The sequence below is a fragment of the Filicampus tigris genome, chromosome 7 (assembly GCF_054856515.1).
Source record: "Filicampus tigris isolate MCC_2025a chromosome 7, RoL_Ftig_1.0, whole genome shotgun sequence".
In the NCBI taxonomy this organism is placed as follows: Eukaryota; Metazoa; Chordata; class Actinopteri; order Syngnathiformes; family Syngnathidae; genus Filicampus; species Filicampus tigris.
This window is the reverse complement of record NC_141223.1, coordinates 8,582,603-8,602,241: the sequence shown is the minus strand read 5'-3', so window position 1 is coordinate 8,602,241 and position 19,639 is coordinate 8,582,603. Positions and strand designations below refer to the sequence as shown.

General features: G+C 39.6%; 1 protein-coding gene across 2 annotated transcripts; it reads left to right on the top strand.

Annotated features, from left to right (window-relative positions):
- The first annotated feature begins 2,423 nt into the window (after nt 1-2,423).
- cwf19l2 (CWF19 like cell cycle control factor 2) lies at nt 2,424-18,216 on the top strand. 2 transcript variants are annotated; one of them, XM_086036001.1, is made up of 19 exons: nt 2,424-2,732; nt 3,179-3,289; nt 3,654-3,779; nt 4,104-4,220; nt 4,394-4,513; nt 5,002-5,095; nt 5,777-5,892; nt 6,051-6,507; nt 7,781-8,012; nt 9,110-9,215; nt 9,826-9,927; nt 12,227-12,355; nt 12,899-13,036; nt 15,481-15,693; nt 16,771-16,887; nt 16,982-17,137; nt 17,224-17,304; nt 17,513-17,614; nt 17,854-18,216. In XM_086036001.1, exons 1-19 carry the CDS (start codon nt 2,640-2,642, stop codon nt 17,992-17,994), a joined length of 2,751 nt encoding a protein of 916 aa, XP_085892127.1. In that variant the 5' UTR covers nt 2,424-2,639; the 3' UTR covers nt 17,995-18,216. The 2 variants fall into 2 exon arrangements, with proteins under 2 accessions (XP_085892127.1, XP_085892126.1); XM_086036000.1 differs by having other exon boundaries at nt 2,426-2,732; nt 5,774-5,892.
- Nucleotides 18,217-19,639: the final 1,423 nt, after the last annotated feature.

The window sequence follows — 19,639 nt, the reverse complement described above, 5'->3', positions numbered from 1 at the left end:
GTAAATACAGTAGGTACCGTACACACTGGTTTTGTAGAATCAATTTTAGATTCATAAATCAAAGTTGGACAGGAACAGCAAGAGGTTCTGGTAAAGACTAAAGAGGAGAATTCATGCATGGTTCCATCAGTCACAGGAAGTCGTCAAATTCTTGAAAGAGAAAAGCAGAGAAAGGGAGGGGGCGGGGGGCATTTTTCATCTGTTCCTAAATTTCTTTATATTTTGACTTTTTTTTTTGCAGCTTTTTGAGCTCTTTTGGCCAACTTCATTTTGTCGAACAGCTTCTGTTTAAGTGATTTTGCAATTGAACACATCTGGAGGTAGTAATCCGGTTTGGGAGTGGTCAATGAAAATTTCCCCAAAATGCGATTGGCCAAAGTTATGTTCGATATGGTCATGATTTAACAAGGGGAGCAAGTACTTTCTCACACAGGGCCAGGGAGCTTTGGATATTTTCCCGCACTTAATAAATAAAATCACTTCAATCATTTCAAGACTGTAATTTGTGTACTTTGGTGATTTTTGCCTGATTATTACATTTGTTTAATGATCTTAAAGTGGGGGAACTATGCAAAAAAAAAAGTAAGACTGAAAAGAATGCAAATGTTTTTCTTCACGGCACTGGAGCTGTATTGGAGCAAGTTGAATGTTTTTTGCTGGACTTAAGTATTATTTACAATTGACCTCCTAATTTGTTTCTATTTATTGACTTCCAGGGCTCAAACTTGACCTCCTTGAAAAGAAGAGCCATGAGTACTCAAAAGACCAGCGAGAGTTTGCCCTTACGCTCCACCTCCATGGGCCAAAGGTCTATCACTACCTCAGAGAGACTCTGCAACTTCCCCTCCCACATTCAAAGACTTTGCAAAAGTAGGCATGCCGCTAATGTCATAATTTGCAAACTTTGCCTAATTTTGACTGTAGAGAAAATATAAAAATTGTTTTAATAGATATATTGCTCCATCTTCTGCATATTGAAGAAAATGAAGTCGACAAAGATGCATAATCACACCTGTATTTTTTTTTCTTTTTGGTATGTGCTTTTTTCCTCTCATTTTGAAGGTGGATGGGACAACATCCCCATGCCGGGACAATTCCAGACGATTTGCCTGCAATGTGATGTGTTGGAGTGGCATTGAACCAAGTGGATCAGGCACCATGGAAGCACAGGACAAAGCTGTGTTCGTGTCTGCCCATGACATGTCCCCTGCTGCAGCAGCTGAAGAACCAGATGAGTTTCCATCCCCTTCTGCCTAGATACTAGCCATCATGAGCCACCTGCCCACCTGTTTGTTGGTCTTGTTGAAAATGCGTTGGTCTCCAATTCTGGCGTTGTTGTTTGAAAGATGTTAATAAGATATCATGTAAAGTTTGTCTTTACCATCTGCTTAAAAGTATTTTTGAGTGGAAAAAAAAAAATCCAATTCACACTGGATACTTGTATCATAGCTACATGTCTGTCGTTTGTAATAAAACTGTTGTATTAAAACATTGCTTGAAAATTTAGTGAGTTACAATGTTTTTTATAAGTGTACTTTTATGCCCAAAGTCTCCAAAGTAATATGAATCGGTTCTAGGTTTCCTTGGCGTCTTTTAGCCTTCACAGGAGCATCAATATCAGGCGTCAAATCCTGAGTGCGACCTCCAGTAGACAAACTTTGCTACAACAGTGACTTTTATTGGGAAAAAAATGCAGTAAATGTGTTCTATTTGGACTCCCTGACAGGACAGTCCTGCTGGTTTGTGGGCTCTACGTTTGACACTACACCTCTGCCTTAGAGTAATAAATTAACATGTTTAAAAAAGCAGTTGTGTGTACATGTAATTATCCAATTTTCCAACATGCTTTCCAACTGCTACATCACAAACTCAGACTGCACACGATGGGGAATCCCCAACTTGCACCAGAGGTCTGCTTAATTTGGCAGATTCCACCTTAGTGGGCAGGTAACAATTTCAACATGGGAGTTGACTTTTTGACAGCACTACAGAAGTCAGCATTGGAACACAAATACTTGGGATCCTTGGACATGACCTTCCGAAGAATAAGACGGGCGTACTGGCCGACACAATGCTTGCGCGTCTGACAGAACTTGTCACACTTGGTCACAATTGTTTGCCGTCAATGTTATACATTAATGGCCACATTATGCCGCCGCCCCTGTGTGACCTATATCTTTGCTACTGTAACAACGAAAATTTCCCCACTGTGGGATCAATAAAGGCATTCTTATCTTATCTTATCTTAATTCTCAACATTTCAGTGTTTACGAATGAGGAGTTCAACTTTTGATCTGCTTGTGCACCAGTCAGAACCTGATGCAGACCTGGCACACAACAGCACTTGCTTTGATTGGAGGTTCTGGTTTGGGGATTTGCTGTGGGCACATGAGCCCAGGTAGGAGGAACGGTGAGGTGACTGACTGGGAGAGGTCAACTGGGATCTCACTGAACAAGGAGGTGGTCCTAAGAAAAATTAGAAGCAGCATGACTCAATTGTTTTCAGGCTTATCTGGTGTGCTGCAAATGGGTGAAAGTGCATGTTGAGGCTTCACAGGCTTGATTTCAAGCCTTGATAAGTACCACAAAGCCGCTCCGACAGACGTGAATATTTTACGACACCCATTTACAGCAGTGTCATGGCGGCGCATGCAGTTAGTTTTGAGAGTTCAAGCAGCATAGCTGATCGGAAGGACAGTCAACGACAGGCACGACAAGAAGCGCTTGAAAGGGTACAGTCCAACAACGGTTAACTGTTTTTATATTTAAAATCTAATTCGACTCGCGTTGAAACAGGCTTTACCGCCCTCGTACAAGCTAGCAGTAGGCTAGGGCTAATGGCTAATGTTGTCACCGATTGTAGACAAAACTGTACAAACACGGATGAAGCTGATAGGACTAGTCGGCTGTGTTTGCTCGATGTTTTAGACCTAGCTTGTGGCAGCTGCGCCGTGTTTACAGTCCCTGTTATCTACTTGCTGTACAGCTGGAAGCTGTGTTTACAGTGCGACCTGCATAGAGCTGATGATGCTTCTGCTGCCTTAATGTGGTGTCAACGCATTTATCAAGCCGGCTCATTTGTGTTTTGCTCCGATGAAAGCAGAGGGTCTTTGCTTATTTTGATTTATTTAAATTTGTAATTGCATCTATATAACCTGTTTCACCCCACACTGTTAAGGCCAAGCAACAGTATGAGAGAGAGGAGAGGAGGAAGGAGCTGAAGAGGCAGAGAGGGGAAGACACTTGGATGCTCCCTGAGGTCACCGACAGATTGAAGGAAATCGAGGACGTAAGTCAGAACTCCCCCCCCCCACTAATGTTTAGCAATCAATTGATTCGCTGTGGCGACCCCTCAGGGGAAAAGCCGAAAGGATAACAACAACAACTGCTCACCTGCTGAAAAGCACCTGCGGGGGGGGTCCATCATACAATGATGATTCAAGGTTACCAAAGGCGTGCAATGAACCAGTTTGAATACTTTTTAACCGATTGTTCTATTCATTATTTCACCGATTAATCAAATAATCGGATGAAATGTTATTTTGCATTAAAGTGTATTAAACAATTTTGTCCTAATACTGTTTTTTAACCAAATATTGTTATTTAAAAAAAATAGCACACACAAAAAAAAAACATATGCATTTCCTATACAGGAAACCTCAGTTAAAAGCAAAAAGAAGAAAGAGAAGAAATCCAAAAAGAAGAAGGAGAAGAAAAAGAAGGCCAAGAAGGAAAAGAAAGCGACAGATGCTGTAGATGGCTCAAGTGACAGCTCAAATGTGAGTTCATTAAATCATCCAATATATCAATAGCCTATTGGAAGTCAGAACAAATGTCATTATTTGCAGTACAATATTCCCATGCTATGCTGCGGCACCTCTTCATCAAAGGTATTTTTTTGTGGAGCTCATTCATTTGTCTAATTGCAGAAATCCTTACTAAAAATGATGTTGACTTCATCTTTTAATGTACAGGGTTTTGTAGTTTAATCACATGAGAAAGCGGCAATAGTTTTCACTATTTTAGTGAATGTGAATGGACGAATAATTTCCTGTTTTCATATATTTTTGTCTAATCTGTCTTTGCTCGTGCTTTTTTCTCAGGACTCAGCTGATGAGTGGGTTGAAGCTGAGCCTCAGGCACAGCCTGCTAAAGCCTGGAAGGTTTCAGAGAAGTCCAAGTCTCCAGAGAGCAATGGCGACTCAACTGCAAATGTCCAAGTACTGATTCCATTTCACTCTCAACTGCACTGAAGGACATGTTTAGTGTCACTCAATAGTTTCAAATAAATTTGAAAATTCTGTTTCATATTTAAAGACATTTTAATTAAAGGTTGGTGTTTGTTTTTCGATCCATTGATTGATACCAAGATATATGTCTCTCTTTCCTGTAGCGAGATGCATGGATGACTTTTGACTTTTTGGCCATGAAAACTACATCCACAGCAGAGAAGAGAGCTGAGAAAGACCGACAGAAAGAGGAGGAGCGGGCCAAAGCTCAGGCCATTGAACAAGTGTGTATAATGTTTCAGTTATCATATTCTTTTACCCTCCCAAACGCACCTAATGTAATTTGCGAAAGCGTAAGAGATTGTGTTAATGTTGCCTACTTTCTGGTTGCCAGAGTAACAAATTGGTGGGTAAAGCTTTGTTTAAATACCCCTTCAACCACTGAATGTACCCTCAATCAACCAATACAAGATTCAATACAAGATATTTCATTATTATTAGAAATAGTAATTTACAAAGTTAACATCTATTTTCTCATGTCATGGGTGGTGTAGCGATTGTTTGTCTATTTGAGCCAAGTTATTCATTACCTGGTGACCAGTCCATGGTATAATTCCACCCTTCAGACAAAGTCACCCCGGAGAGGCGTACTATACAGCTACAGCTGTTACAAAATTATCAAATAATTGCCTGATTAACTTTTTGGCTGATTGGGAATGGCAGAAAATACCATTTGAGAGTTCAGGTAAACATTAGTTGCCTTTCCTTTTAGGCTGGCTTGCACAAATTAGAACTTAACCCGTACTGGAAGGATGGTGGAAGTGGTCTGCCTCCAGAGGAGATGGCTGGTACTGCTGCAAAGAAAGGTAACATTGCTCACAAAGTTTCTGTTTTGAGATTTTATTTTACAAAATACAGAGAGAGGCCATGAGATTAAAAAAATAAAATAAAATATGTATTTGAAATGTAATATAAGATATTTCAATTCATTGTAGTATTATTATTTTTAAACATTTAATAAAAGCATGTTAAATATGTTTATACTTTATATTACTCATATTTGTACATTCTTTAAAATACACCAATGACCAGTTTTAATTACAGTAGATGAATGCACTAAAGAATATATTTACATTTTTTTGAAACCAATATTACAAAAATTAAGTGCCTTAAAGGTGACAGGACTCTTGATGATCTAATTGCTCTGTGAGCCAGATTATAGAACGGATTGGGCCGTATATGGCTCATGGGCCATATACTCTACTGTCCCATAGGGAATGAGTGCCTCATTTTTGTCTGAACTTTATCATAGCTCTGTTTATCTTGTTTGATCAATTCTTTCAGCAGTATGCAAATGTTTTTTCCACAGTATGGGGAATAGTGTCTTTTTTTTTTTTCAAAAGCATCAGTCTGCCCTAATTTCTGTCCTAGTTGCTGGGTCACATTTTCCTTAACAGATTCAAGAACAACATATTACAAAAATAAAAATGTATTCAAGAAAAGAAAACTACTTTATGCTTGTCATCCAAAAATCAATATTCCAGCAGGTTCAGTGGTGAATGACGGCGGTCTGAGCTGGCTGAGGAAGAACTACCAGAGGATGAAGGAGCAGGCAGAGAGAGAGCAGCGCAGCCTGGATGATGTGGTGGCAGACAGATACGGAGTAAGGACTGATGGATGACACAATTTTACAATACTTGCGGCTGGAGCATGGAAAAGCCAGCAAGCTGATTGGAGCTGACAAGGCTATGCTCACACAAAGAAGCATCCTGCTTGCAATACACAAATGCTCCAAGTTTTCACATGTTGTTTATTTTGCAGTCTATGAAGGAATTCCAGCAGCGACTTGCGGAGGCAGAAAAGGCTGTTTATGGACATAAAAGCAGAGGAGAAGGGGACAATATGTTGACAGGCAGGAGGTTTGAAGGAAAGGAGAGCAGAGAGAGGTGGCGGAGAAAAGGAGACGAGATGGAGAGAGATCACTGGAGGAGATATGAAAGAGACTCGTCACCTTTGTCCCATGAGAGATATTCTGAGAGGGGAAGCTATCGAGAAAGAGAGAGAGATGGAGATAGTGAAAGAAACCCAAACAAGGACAAAGACAGATATAGGGACCGGTGGAGAGAGAAGGAAAGGGATGAAGAGAGAGAAAGAAACAGAGATAGAGAGAGATCGGGTGTTACATCGTCATCTGAGAAAAAATGGAGTCAACGTTCTTCCTCTCTTGGGTCACTGAAAGGCCGTTTTTTGAAGCCCGCAGAAGAAGACATTAGCAAAGGTGAGTTTATATTTCTGATGAAGTAACAAGCATTAATCTAGGTCACATTACATTGACATAGAAACATAACTCAAAATATCATAGCTAGGGGTGTATTGCGTTTGTGGAATAAGAGTTAATCCACCCGTTTTTAGCCATCTCAGGGGTCGGCCATTTTGTCACTTCTGTCGACTGAAAGAGACATCACAGTTGCTCAGGACTCAGGTAACGACCAACCACAGCTCACCTGCTTTCTTAAACTGAGCCATGATTGGTTGTTATGTGAGCCCTGAGCATCTGTGATATCATTTTCAGTCGACAGAAGTGACAAAATGGCCGCCCCCTGAGATGGCTAAAAAGGGGTGGATTTTACTGCTTAACTCACATTCCACAAACGCAATATTAATCAGAATTCTGTGTTTCAACTAGTGGGCCTGCATAAAACATATTCGTGAAAAAAATATGTTTGGGATGACTTCCACTTTAAATAACAAAATTAAATGTAAATAAAAAAAAAAAGAATACTGACAACTAACTAACTAGAAACGGGCATTGCTTTGTTTTGTGGTCCAACCACATTATGTTTGTCCACGACAGTTTTACAAATTATTATTTTTAATTCCTTTAGGTTTTTCATTTAAATGGACTCGACTTTCATTTGTTCATTTCTATTTATTTAATTTATCTATCATTACTGTTGTCAGTTTCAAATTGTTTCAGTGAGTGCTGCATGCTTTTCTTTCTTTAACGGAAGGGCACCAGCAATTTTTTCATCACGTGTACTGTATATCTATATCTGTCCATTTGTATGTATTTTCAAATGGCCCACATTCATAGCTTTTCCGATGATCTCATAACCAGCATCCGCATACTCCCAAAATGCAGGCAAATCGTAACACAGTGTAAGGGTTGGGCAGCTGCAACACACAGATAAACAATAATAAACTGAGTTGGCCTGGACAGACGTGGGCTTTGGGTGCTTCAATGCGTCAGCATTACTCCACGGGGAAACATCTACATTCCTTTTTCCATATTTAATGGTCTGTGCAGCTCTAATGTACCATATTTACACCATTGGTCAGTGTCTTCATTGTGCTGTAGTTTAAATATTTTTATGTTTTATTTTGTAGCCGTGTTTGGTTAGATTTCTATACATCTGTGTATTGCAATGATGTCAACCTCTCTGTTTACGGTGCAGTTGAATTGACATATTTCTGATTCATGCCTGATATGTATTTTTGTTTCTTTCGACATTGCTTAAGTATGCTTTTTTTTTATCGCATTTTCTGTGCAGCTCCCGAGCGCCCACCTCCTAAGGCTTCGAAATCTATGGGGTTTTTGAAACCCACATTAGATGATGAAGATTCTGGTCCACGAACAACTAGTACTCTGGCCTGGAAGAAGAGTGGTGGTCCTACCCATGAGCCGGATACGTTGGAAAAAGTGCAGCTGGAGGAAGTGCGAGATGGTACAAAGCTAAGCCCTGCTCCTGGTGATGACAACGCTGCTGCTACATCAAAGTCCAGGTCAGTTGACGTTTCAACAAAAAGAGACATTTATTTGTTTTTGTGTAGCTCAAAGAGGTCACAAAAATGCTTTTTTAGTCAAATCTGTAGCCTTTTAATAATATTATAATGTCTGTAGCATGGCTTATGCCTTTTTGTCTTTCAGCCATTTTGAACTCAACTTCAGTGCACAAAAAACTCTTAAATATTCTTTACACAAAAAAAGGAATTTACCAAGAACAAAGAAAGGGTGAAAATAGGATTGTGGGTCCTGTCTTTACAATGCCATCTGCCTGATGACAGGTGATGCAAAGCCTTTTTAGTCATCCTTTATTTTGTCTCATTTGCCCAAGCCGGGGTAAAGTTGCAAACAGAATCCGTGCAGCATGAAAGGGGTATACAGCATTCTTGCGCCATTGCATTCAAATGAGAAGTGTAACAACCCAGAACGTGCTTTCTCAGATGTTAATGAATCAGGACAGACAAACACGGTGAGAGACTGGAAAAAGACAAAAATTCCATACAGTAAAAATGGTTAAACCAAAATGCTTCACATAACTGCCCCATCGACATTTAGAAAGTTTACGTAATAACTCCTATATATGGCGACATTTTTTAAAACAACCACTTTGACAGGGGAGATTTTAGTAACATTTTGCATCCATGCGTTTTCTTTTTTCGTAAATCAGTGATATAAATATTGTCAATCATGCAACTATTCGGTATCGACATGTTTTGAGGCCACATCGTTGCCTTTTTCTTAAAGGTGAAGTCAACCCAAACATATTATTTTCCAAAAATATGTTCTATGCAAGCCCATTATTTGAAACATGGCATTCTTGATCGATATTGCGTTTGTGGAATATGAGTTAAGCAGCAAAATCCACCCCTTTATAGCAATCTCAGGTGGCGGCCATTTTGTCACTTCTGTCGGCTGAAAATCACAACTGCTCAGGGCTCAGGTAACGACCAATCACGGCTGACCTGTTTGCTGAAGCTGAGCCGTGATTGGTCCTGCCGTGTTTCAACTAGTGGGCCTGCTGGGAACATATTCTTGAAAAAAATATTTTTGGGTTGATTTCCCTTTTAAATGTGTTGTTTTTAATGCTTGCTTCAAGTGAGAGTGACAGTAATGCAGAGGAGGAAGAGCTTCCACTTCTCTCTGAGGAAGAGATGAACAAACTGGGCGCCAAGCTGGTGAAGGCTGAGATAATGGGTAACACAGTAAGTTGGCAACCTGCTTTTAAATTGTTTGCATTTTCACATCGAAATCTTGTTAAAATGCCATGAAACAAAGCTGAAACTGGGCACACTTATAAACAATAGCGTTTATTGATTTGTACACTTCACTCCTCTCCAGTGTGTCTCCGCACATCAGTGCGTAGATCTGTGTCAGCTCTTGAAGAGAGCAATACAGAGCTGTCACATACAGCATACACACATCTGCTCTGCACATGAATCAAACGGCCATATTCAGATCGCCCCATGTGTGTTTAAGTGCTGTACATAAAATTATTGACTTTCTAGATCTGAAAGTACCGATGTGTGCCATGTCTGGCACAGGTGTGTTCTTCTATATTAAGCCCCTGTACTCTAATTTCATCAAATCTTGGCATGTTAACACTTAAATTGCACTCCTCACTTGATCTTGATTTTATTCTATTCTAACTACGATATTTCTTTGTGCCTCTGCGACTAACCGCTGACCAGTCCACGGTGTACCTTCTATTCTCTCCCCAAATCAGATGGGATAGGCGTAATGCCCGCAGTGACTCTGAACTTGATAAGCAGTAGAAGATGAATGAATTGATAGATAAATATTTTTTTGTTTCAGGCTATGGTTGAGAAGCTGAAGGCGCAGTTGGATGCCGCTCACAAAGCCAAAGAGAGCCACGCTGCACGAAAGGAGCTTCACAAAACCGCAAATTCAAACCAGGTATGACTATACCATATATAATAGTCTGTGTCCCCTGGACATTTGTGCACCACCCTCAAGGGAGCGCTCCACCTTCCCATAATGCTGAAAACGATTCACTGTTTCGAAAGTGGTAGGGATGTAACGATCCGAATTTAAATTGTAAGAAAAAAATTGAAAAAAGTCAGGGTGTGCCGAAAGGTACTTCGAATATAGATTGTAGATATTCTTCGAAAATAGTCCAAGCCTGCCTTGCCTGATGTAAAGCCGCCTCGTTAAACCGCGTAGTCAAAGAATTGAGGGAGCAACATGCAGGTTAGTACTAATGAGGCTTCCAAATGACTTAACTTAAATCAGAAGTTTAACGAGTGTAATTATTTGGTGACAAGCAAGCTTGTTCCCCACTGGTTGCATTTAACGAGGTCATAAATCAATAGTGTTGTTTGTAGATGTGAAAAGTCACGCATGCATCTGCCAACAACATGGCTGCGTGAAATTGTCATTTTAGCCTGCACACGCCAATAAATGACCATGTAATTGTATTGTTCATCTTTAGATAAATATACTCAAACGGAGGATTCACTCATTCTAGTTGAAAGCTTATGTGGGCCATTCCACCAACTGCATCCCCACTGGAAATAAAACGTATGAATAATGCACGATACAATTACATGAAAATACATTTTTGCAAAGCTTCCTGCACATTATGTATTGTGCTTGATGTTAGTATTCTATTAGCATAAATTCTAATGTTCATGTATTTGCTCATTTTATGCTAAAAAGCATAAATTATGCTAAAAGCCATTAAGATTTTCAGAACAAAAAAAACACTGACCAAGTCTGAGATGAACCAATACATATTTTCAGTTCAATATATTTATCATCAAATTTAGAGCTTAAAAGTAAAAAGACAGACCTTTAAGTTTATTTTGATTTTATTTAGTAAAAGCAGTTGGCACTGATTTGACGGAATGGCTCATATAATATAAATTAACGATGTCCCGATCACATTTTTTTTGCGTCCGAGTCCAAGTCACTTCCCGTCCTGATCCAATACCTATGCAATGCAATGAAAAAGAAAAAGAACAGTCCTATTTGAATACAGGCATGTCAAGATGATACCTTTTTATATGTCTGTTAATCAGCAGTGGTTCAAATCAAGTACAGTATAACTAAAATATGTTATTCCTGACTTAAGAAAATAAAAAAAAAATCTGGTTGTATCGTATTGAAGCTTTCAGCTGAAAATCACGCGATCGGCCTTGATTTCCGATCACGTCGATCGGATCGGGACAACCCTAATATGAATATATATATTAACATAACATATAGACATTTATGTATATACACGTCTGTTTGATATGTATGTATTTTCTTTATTAATTTGAGACACTTTGGACGCACGCTCTAATTTTGTTAATGCATTGCCGACATCGGATTGGTATTCAGTATCAGCAGATACTTATGGCCAAAAACTTGGACTCGGTTGCCCAAAAAGTCTGATCGGTACATTCCTAGAAAATGGATAGATGGACTCATTGCTGGGGGTGAACAAAATATTGACAACCACTATAACTTGTCAACATTAAATCAAGTTCAATTTAATTTCCCTTCACTTTTGCCGAGATATGTTTCTATTTTTTGTAGCCATGCATATTTAAGAGAATTTGTACACGTGTGCGTAATTCACATCATGAGCAGCGAGTTATGAGTTCACGCTAACCTCCTCGTGGCATTGCTATAGATGTACAAGTTGTGATTAATGGTATGCAAGTTGGGGCAGATTAATCGGAACGATGATGAAGTCCACTGAAGAACGTCTTTGAAGAGAGTAATAGTTCTTAAGCTTTAGTGCACTTATCAGCTAAGAGGCTCTCCAAGCCTCCAAGTGTTGGAGTGCTCTTGACCCGCGCTTGTTGGAGGTCCTCCCAGTCTGTCTTGTTATGGAAGCACTTTGGCTCATCTTCATGTTTTGCAGCTTTCACTCAAGTTCATATTTACGTTCTAGCCCGAATGTGTACAGCCTCGGACGGCCTAACTCATGACTGGAGGACGTGATATATTCCCTCCCCCCTTTGCCCGTTTCATCTTTGCATCTCTATTTGCTGAGACCCGCGCCTAAACATAAATCGCCCGTGTTTACATAATCTGATTCCATTTTGAATATAATCAATATAGATCTGCACTAAATTGATGAATGACAATAATACGTTTCATGCTCACAATAGCGTCACATGACATAATCTTGGTACATCTTGAACATGTAACTCTTTGAGAAGTGATATCAGTTAAACAAATATATCTTTTCTGGCGTTCTAAGATGGCGCGCTGCTCTAGTGAGGACCGAGAGGTCCTATTATTCAGAACTGATCACTCTGGTCAAGCCTGGCCCGTCAAGCCCCTATCAGGACCTCAGGAAGTCCGTGGAGGACGCCGAAGGAAGAAGGCGGTAAGGGACACACATCAGAACAAAAAAATAACAAATCTAGCTATTGCCAAACACAAGAATTATGTCTCTACGTCCTCCCTCACTTATTTGATTGTGAAATATGAGAGTCATATACTGTATATTAATGGCCTTTCTAGCAGGTAAATTTTTTTTTGGTATGTGTTTCTTTGTGGGGGTTTTTCATCTGTCTGTTTTTCATGATAGATTCATATTCTTCTAAGGATGTTTTATTAAATTGAATTAAATTGCTGCTGCAACCACAGTAATATTTAGTTAAATTGACATCTTTGACACAGTCAAACAAGACAATATTGTCTTTGTAAAGGCAGTTCTTTTTTGCACATGTATCGTGCAAGTGGTCATATCGTGGCTTGCCAATGTGTACAATACAGCTATATATTTCTTTGCTATCAGGGTGCAATGTCAGTTTTTTTTTCCCCACTTCTATGCCAAATTGTGATTTTGCACCAATGTACATGTACTGTGCACATGCTGCCAATGACGTTAACTTGTCTTCGGCATACGCAAACCCTCTCTGTCCAGATTGAGACTCACGTGGATGGGCAGCGGGTGAGGTATTTCCAGGATGACGACAGCATGGGTCTGAAAGAGATGGTCAGGAGGGAGAAGATGAGCTCAGCACAAGATCAGAACGCCCTCTACTCACGAATGGCTGCCAAGGTAAGAAGGCACTTTTATCACAAACAGTTCACTGCTTAACACGGCACAGCAAAAACGGTGACCTTGAGGGAGCTTTGTAAGCACCGGCCATACAAAAATAATTGAAAAAGCAGCGTGGCATCTTGAAGATAAGCTTAGTTATTTCCCTAGCCTGGCAATTTCAAGGCTGTCTTGCAAAACTGCAGGACTGAGTTAACATACTATTAAGAAAGAACTCAACAGCCAGCATTTCTTGTTCAAGATTAGATTTGAAGAATTATTGAATTATTTGAAAATTGTCTGCTATTTCTCTTTGGATGTATTTCCTAAATACTTCAGTATTGATACAGACCCCAAAAACAACAGTTAAAATGTGAAATTTTAATTTCCTCTTTTTTGCATGTAATTTTATTTTTAAAGCAACAGTCATATTGTATGTCAGTTTTTGTTGAGGGCGGCGCCATGTGGACAAAAGCGGTAGCGTTTTGACAAAAATCAACCACATTTCCCACGCGTGCCAGCGCGTCGTGTCGTGAAATCCCGAGCCGTCCCTATAGCGAAAGGAGGAAGTGAGTATGCCGTAAATCAATTCAGGACATTTGCATTTTTTTGTGTGCCAGGGTTGATCCCATCCTCCTCAAAGTGGCTTTGTGCCAGTAAAAACGATACAGACCCCCTCAGGGCATGAAGTCCCATTCAACGACTGTACTTAAGTCAATGTTTCATCAAAAGAGTTGTGAAAAAAAATGTATTGAGGTCAATTTCTTGCCCAGTGCTGCTTTAAATTTTGGATAGTGCTAACAATCAAAAATACAGCATTTTCCGAAAGTTTTGATTGTGTTCTGGTCAGAAGTACATGAACAAAAATCAGATGGTAAGTATATATGGAAACATTGGCTTTTATTTACTTGCATAAATTCAGCAGAACAGTCCACTTTTATCTTGATTAGAAGAGTAAACAATGACGTGGTATGATAGCCCTGTATTTTGCGGCTGATCATAATACATTGCACCTAATATTCACATGATATTAATACTTTAATCAGGATTTGTTTCTGATTAAAACAAAATAATAATGTTAAAAAAAAAAAAAAAATAATAATAATAATTACGTTTTTGCCCAGCCTTTACACCCATCCTTCTCCGACAAGTTGACACTAAAAATATTCCCACAGTTACTATGGCAGGGCTTCTATAAATATCGCTTCTAATCACATTTATAGATTTCTCATTGGGAGTGAAAATCGGTTTTGTTGCAACACTTCTTTTCCACATTTCTGTCACCTCATTTGTTCCGCACAATTTCTCTTGCTTTGTTTAATTAGCAGTATATTCTTTGTTTATCCGTGTTTCCCTCCGAATCTCTTCTTGCAGTTCCCCAGTTGTATTGAAAAATGAGCCAATCTTACTCAATTAAAAGTATCTAAGTACTGTACATCAAAAGAGAACCCCCCATTAAAAGAATATTCGCAGACATTTAAAATGAATAATATAGAGTACAAAATCGAAATATGCAGCTCTTTGTGCCTTTCCAATCATTTATCATATATTGTAATCTAGCCTTAAAAGAACCGCTTCAAAATAGTTTTGGTGGTGCACTGGCATATAAATGGAGAGTAGTACCTCTGTGATTGCCATGGCAACACTAGATCACCTACTTTAGTGCTTTACAATAGTGTTGATCTTTTACAAAATCCTCTCGTGTGCCGCTTGCCCTCTGTTACTGTTCAGAGTTGTGTGGAATGTGTGAACTCAAATTTGTTCTAACAAGTTTTATTTTTTTACGATTATTATTATTACTTGACCTAAACCTAAGTCAATGCAGATGTGTATCGCCCCTTTCCCCCAGTTTTCAAATCCATACTCAATTGGCATCAATGTTAATTTTAATGTCAGACACAACACTTTCACATCCATCTGAACATTTAGAGGCTGATATTTGCAATGCAGCCTGAACGCAATTTTATGTACAATTACAGTGTACCGCGTATTTAAGGGCGGGGAGGGGTACACCCACTCGCACGCTTTCCCACAATGTCACAAGACTAATCCAATTTTCAGTCTCACTCACTCCTCCACTTAGTCACATACACACACTTCAGTTGTGCTTACCTCTCTTTCTTGCTCTCTCTCGCTCTCCCTCGCTCTCTCGCGCACGCACTTCTGCAATCTGTTGCCTGGTTACCATGGTGACAAAACTGAGACGTAGCGGCTCACTCGACACTCCATGTTCTGCAACTTGCTGTCCATAGACCACCGCAGACACGCGCAAGATAACATTGTGTCAGCACGTACAAACAGTGACATTACAATCAAAGGGTCGATAATCATCTGCCGGCATTTTATATCCCCCCCCCCAAAAAAAATCCAATCTCAGTAAAAACTAGCCTGCTGACTTTTCTGTAACATGCATCCTGCTGCGCTGTTCTCCGCCACCATTTCATGTGTTCCAATGGACCCTCCAGATGATGGGGAAGACGGACGGTGACAACTACACTCTGGATGACATGTTTGTGTCAAGTGCGGCGCAAAAAGAGGGCAGAGGGACAGAGGAAGAGAGGCTGAGGAACCGAGCCACCGAGGAGAGTAGGAGGCTGGCGACCTCCATGGAGAAATGCCGTCACTGCTTCAGCAGCCCGGAGCTCCAAAAGCACCTCATAGTGGCCATAGGGAGCAAGGTAGTTAGTTAATCAGTCGTGAATGTATTGTTTGCTCTTTTGAAATTCATAATGGCAATAATTTGAAAAAAAAAAAGCATCGCTATCTAATGAAAAGAAAGCACTGACAGTAGTGGTGTCAATGTTTTTTCCCCCCCGAGGGGCGTACGCAGAAAAATTCAAGAAAGTAGTATGTTTGGTGTCTATAAGAATATATGATATTGTATGTATGTATATTTTAAAAAAAAAACAACAAAAAAAACAGGCTTCACGGTGAAATAGTGGTTAGTACTTTTGCCTTATAGATGAGAGCTTTTGGACTCATCTACATCTACGTGGCAACTTGTTTGTACCGCTCCAAGTTGTATTTTTTATTTTAAGTTTTCAAAGCTTGGAACTATTCCATCTTTGTGTTTATTTACATACATACACATTCATTTCATATATATTTTTTTAAGAAAATGGTGATCCTATAGCTCAAAACTCGGCATGATAGAGGAAAACTGACTAGCTCAAAAATCATGTTCCCCAGGGTAATCATTTACTCACCGTGGATTAGACAATAGCCACACCTAATAAAATGAAACTGAAAAAATAACTTATTGCCATAAACTGTACTAATATATACAGTTTACAGGCTTCGGACCGAAACCGCTTATGTTCAGTTTTGGTCAATTCATATTTTTCACACCTATTGGTTAGTCCGCAGGTGGATACGTCATTTTTTCCAAATTATTGACCAATCTATAGTGTAGAAAATGGCTTACTCCCTTCAACAATGTTTCCTGAAAAGTGATGGTTTATACCTCCACCTAAATGACACCACTTGACTTAAATTTTACTGTAAACATTATCTGTACAGTTTCACTTTTTTTGGGGGTTGCCTGAATTTGATCATTCCATTCCGTTTTTATCTTCTGAGAGTAAACCGAAGCCAGTTTTGACAATTGCAATATTATGGCACCGAAACATCTGGATCTACATCCTCTGCTTGACAGAGAATGGAACAGGAATAGATTGGTGAACTGTACACAAAAAAATGTGTCTTTAAAAACCCACTGCAATCTGCTTTTGTATACATTTTGTTTCAATATCCAGGTATACCTCAGTCTACCTGCAGGAGTGTCCCTGACAGATGGCCACTGTCTAGTCTGTCCCCTCCAGCATCACTGCTCCGCCACCACCTTGGATGAGGATGTCTGGTCAGAGATACAGGTGCACCATCACTTGTCTATTATACTGCGTGGTAATTAAAGCGATTGATCGCGCATAGCTGAGTTCACTTCCTTCCTGGTTTTGTTGTACGCAGCTGTTCAGACGCAGCTTGGTGCGCATGTTTGAATCCCAGGAGATGGACTGTGTGTTCATGGAAACGCACATAAACCCGCGCAAGAGACAGCACATGGTCTTGGAGTGTATCCCACTTCCCCGGGAACTGGGTGATATGGCACCTATATACTTTAAGGTATGTATCTTTGTATTTGCGTCATTTTGGCCCCACAAAATGTGGATGTCCTCTAAAGGGCAGCGAATCTGATGTTTGCCTCCCAGAAAGCGATCATGGAGTGTGATGAGGAATGGGCCATGAACAAGAAGGTCATTGACCTTTCTTTGAAAGACATCCGCAGAGCTGTAAGTTTTTTTAAATTTTTTAATTTTTTTGGGGGGGGGGCGTTCTTGTTTACCTTCATGCTTCCTAGCATCATTTTAACCAACATGCCAATTAGTCCAATTTGTGTCCTTCGTGCTCCATATTTTTTGTCTCTCTCACCCTACCTCTTCATTCATTGTCCTCTGTCGTGAATTGCTTTACGCCTGGTTAATTGTTTGTGTGCTGCAGGTTCCCCGAGGGCTGCCCTACTTTGCTGTAGACTTTGGACTCCAGGGAGGGTTTGCCCATGTCATTGAAAATGAACAGAAGTTCCCACATTACTTCGGCAAGGTCAGTTTATGCATTAACGTTCTGCTCTGTGTCTGTATTTCCCCTTCTTTTTTTTTCTTTACAGTTGCAACCAGCCAGTCGCAAAACAGATTGGATTCCAAAAGTAGTTTGTGGAAGATTAGAATTGTCACATTGTTTAAAAATATTTCTGGAATTGAGTGAAAGAAAAAAGGATGTCAGCCTTTCTGTACTTGGATAATAAACCGTTTCAATAGGGTTAACCTGCTTTCTCATCACAGGAAGTGGTTGGAGGTATGATGGATTTGGAGCCAAGGCTTTGGAGGAAGTTGATACGTGAGAACTTTGATGACCAGAGGAAAAAAGTCCTGCAATTTGCCCAATGGTGGAAACAATACGATTGTACCAAGAGTGAGGCCTAGCAGGACACATGTAAACATACACAAACACACACAGACTGACTGTGGAGTAAAAATTGCGTCCATAAGTCTAAATGATGTGATTTTTGTTATTTTTATTATTATTATATACATGTTGTTTTTTTTGTTTTTTTACAGTAGGAATCATTTTTACAGAAATATACATAAACAGATAAAATGCCTACTTAATATCAACAGAATACGAATAAATTTGCCATTTTTGTATGTTCTTTTATTTATTTTTTTTTACAAAAAATGTGGAAAGGTGGGTCATGGGCAAGGGTAAAACTAAAACCCTATGTCCACCAATAAGATGTTTTTTAAAATAGTCATTTTCCTCTATCTCAGCAAATAAAACAAACAAATAAATAAAACAAATAAATATAAACATAACAAATAATACATACATAAATAACAAATCTCTATATATATATATCTATTAAAAACAAGGCGCATGTTGTATAGATTCCGGCTTAGGATGCATTTCTTTGGATCTTTTTCCCTTGGGTAATGCGCCATCCCTTGACAATATTTCAGGGAAACAATTGAGTAAAAAAATCGAGCCAGTGGAGCCATGGGGGTGAAAGATAATGAATATGGATCATTTGTTGCTAATAAATTGTGAAAAAAAAATGGTCAAGTCTATAGGATATTGTATGCCCGAATGATCCAAATAATTTATGTGCAGGTTGGAATATGCCAGCCTCTATTACAATGATCCAAAATGTGTAATTATTGATCAAATGCAGTACAGCATTTTGCTTGCAACACCCCCGGTCCCTTATTTTGCCTTGGGATTTCATTGTTCCTCTGGCCTCACAATCATGTGCACCTGTCACTTAATTGTTCGAGGGTGCAGTGTCACGACAGCCTTCCAGCGGAGACGCACGCCACAGCCTCCCAACCTTCACACACAGTCATCTCCTCTTAGAAGCAATCAGCCACCTTGCCCCCGAATGCGTCCTCATCATTTCTTTCACACGATTGGCTCTTTGATGAGGTCATCGCTGCAGTCACCACAGTTCACATTACATTGTAGGATCCTCTGTTTGAATGTACAGCTATGCATTTATATATACATATCGTTAAAAGTTAGCCTTTTCCTGAGTAAGTTTACATATTGTATGAAAATCTCTGTGTGGATTTCTTTGCCTCTCATTTGAGGCTCTGATTTAAATGGAAGCCATTACTGCTTTGAAGAATCTTTGGCTGATAGCCGCACACCGAGCGATGCGACCGAACAATCGAGTTGCGTTGTGCAACGTGCTTTCATCTGGCCCACCGCGCCCGTCGTGATGAGCCTGATCACGACTGAAGTGGACCATTGGATTATAATCGCAGTTGGCAACTCTTTGCAAATATGACACCTTTAAATTTTTCATATAAAAACTTTGCACTATAAAAACAAGAAAATGAACCTTTTTGAAGTGTTAGGCGCTGAAGTCATGTCAGTAAGGACACAAAAAAAAAAAATGAGAAGAGAACAAATTTCCCGGAAGGAAGTGTTGCATATGTGGTTATTAGTCTACTGGACAAGACTTGTTTCATTGTAGTCAAACAATATAGTCCCCGGGGTACAGTAATCAGTTTTGAAACAATTAGTGCAGCCTTTGCCTTTCACAATCAAGCACCAACTTTGTATGCCACT

Excerpts from the sequence above, each read along its gene's own strand:
- cwf19l2 (XM_086036000.1), top strand. The coding sequence starts at position 2,640 with ATGGCGGCGCATGCAGTTAGTTTTGAGAGTTCAAGCAGCATAGCTGAT. Across the intron at positions 3,780-4,103 it reads GCTCAAGTGACAGCTCAAAT|GACTCAGCTGATGAGTGGGT; the intron begins GTGAGTTCATTA and ends CTTTTTTCTCAG. Across the intron at positions 15,694-16,770 it reads TAGTGGCCATAGGGAGCAAG|GTATACCTCAGTCTACCTGC; the intron begins GTAGTTAGTTAA and ends TTCAATATCCAG.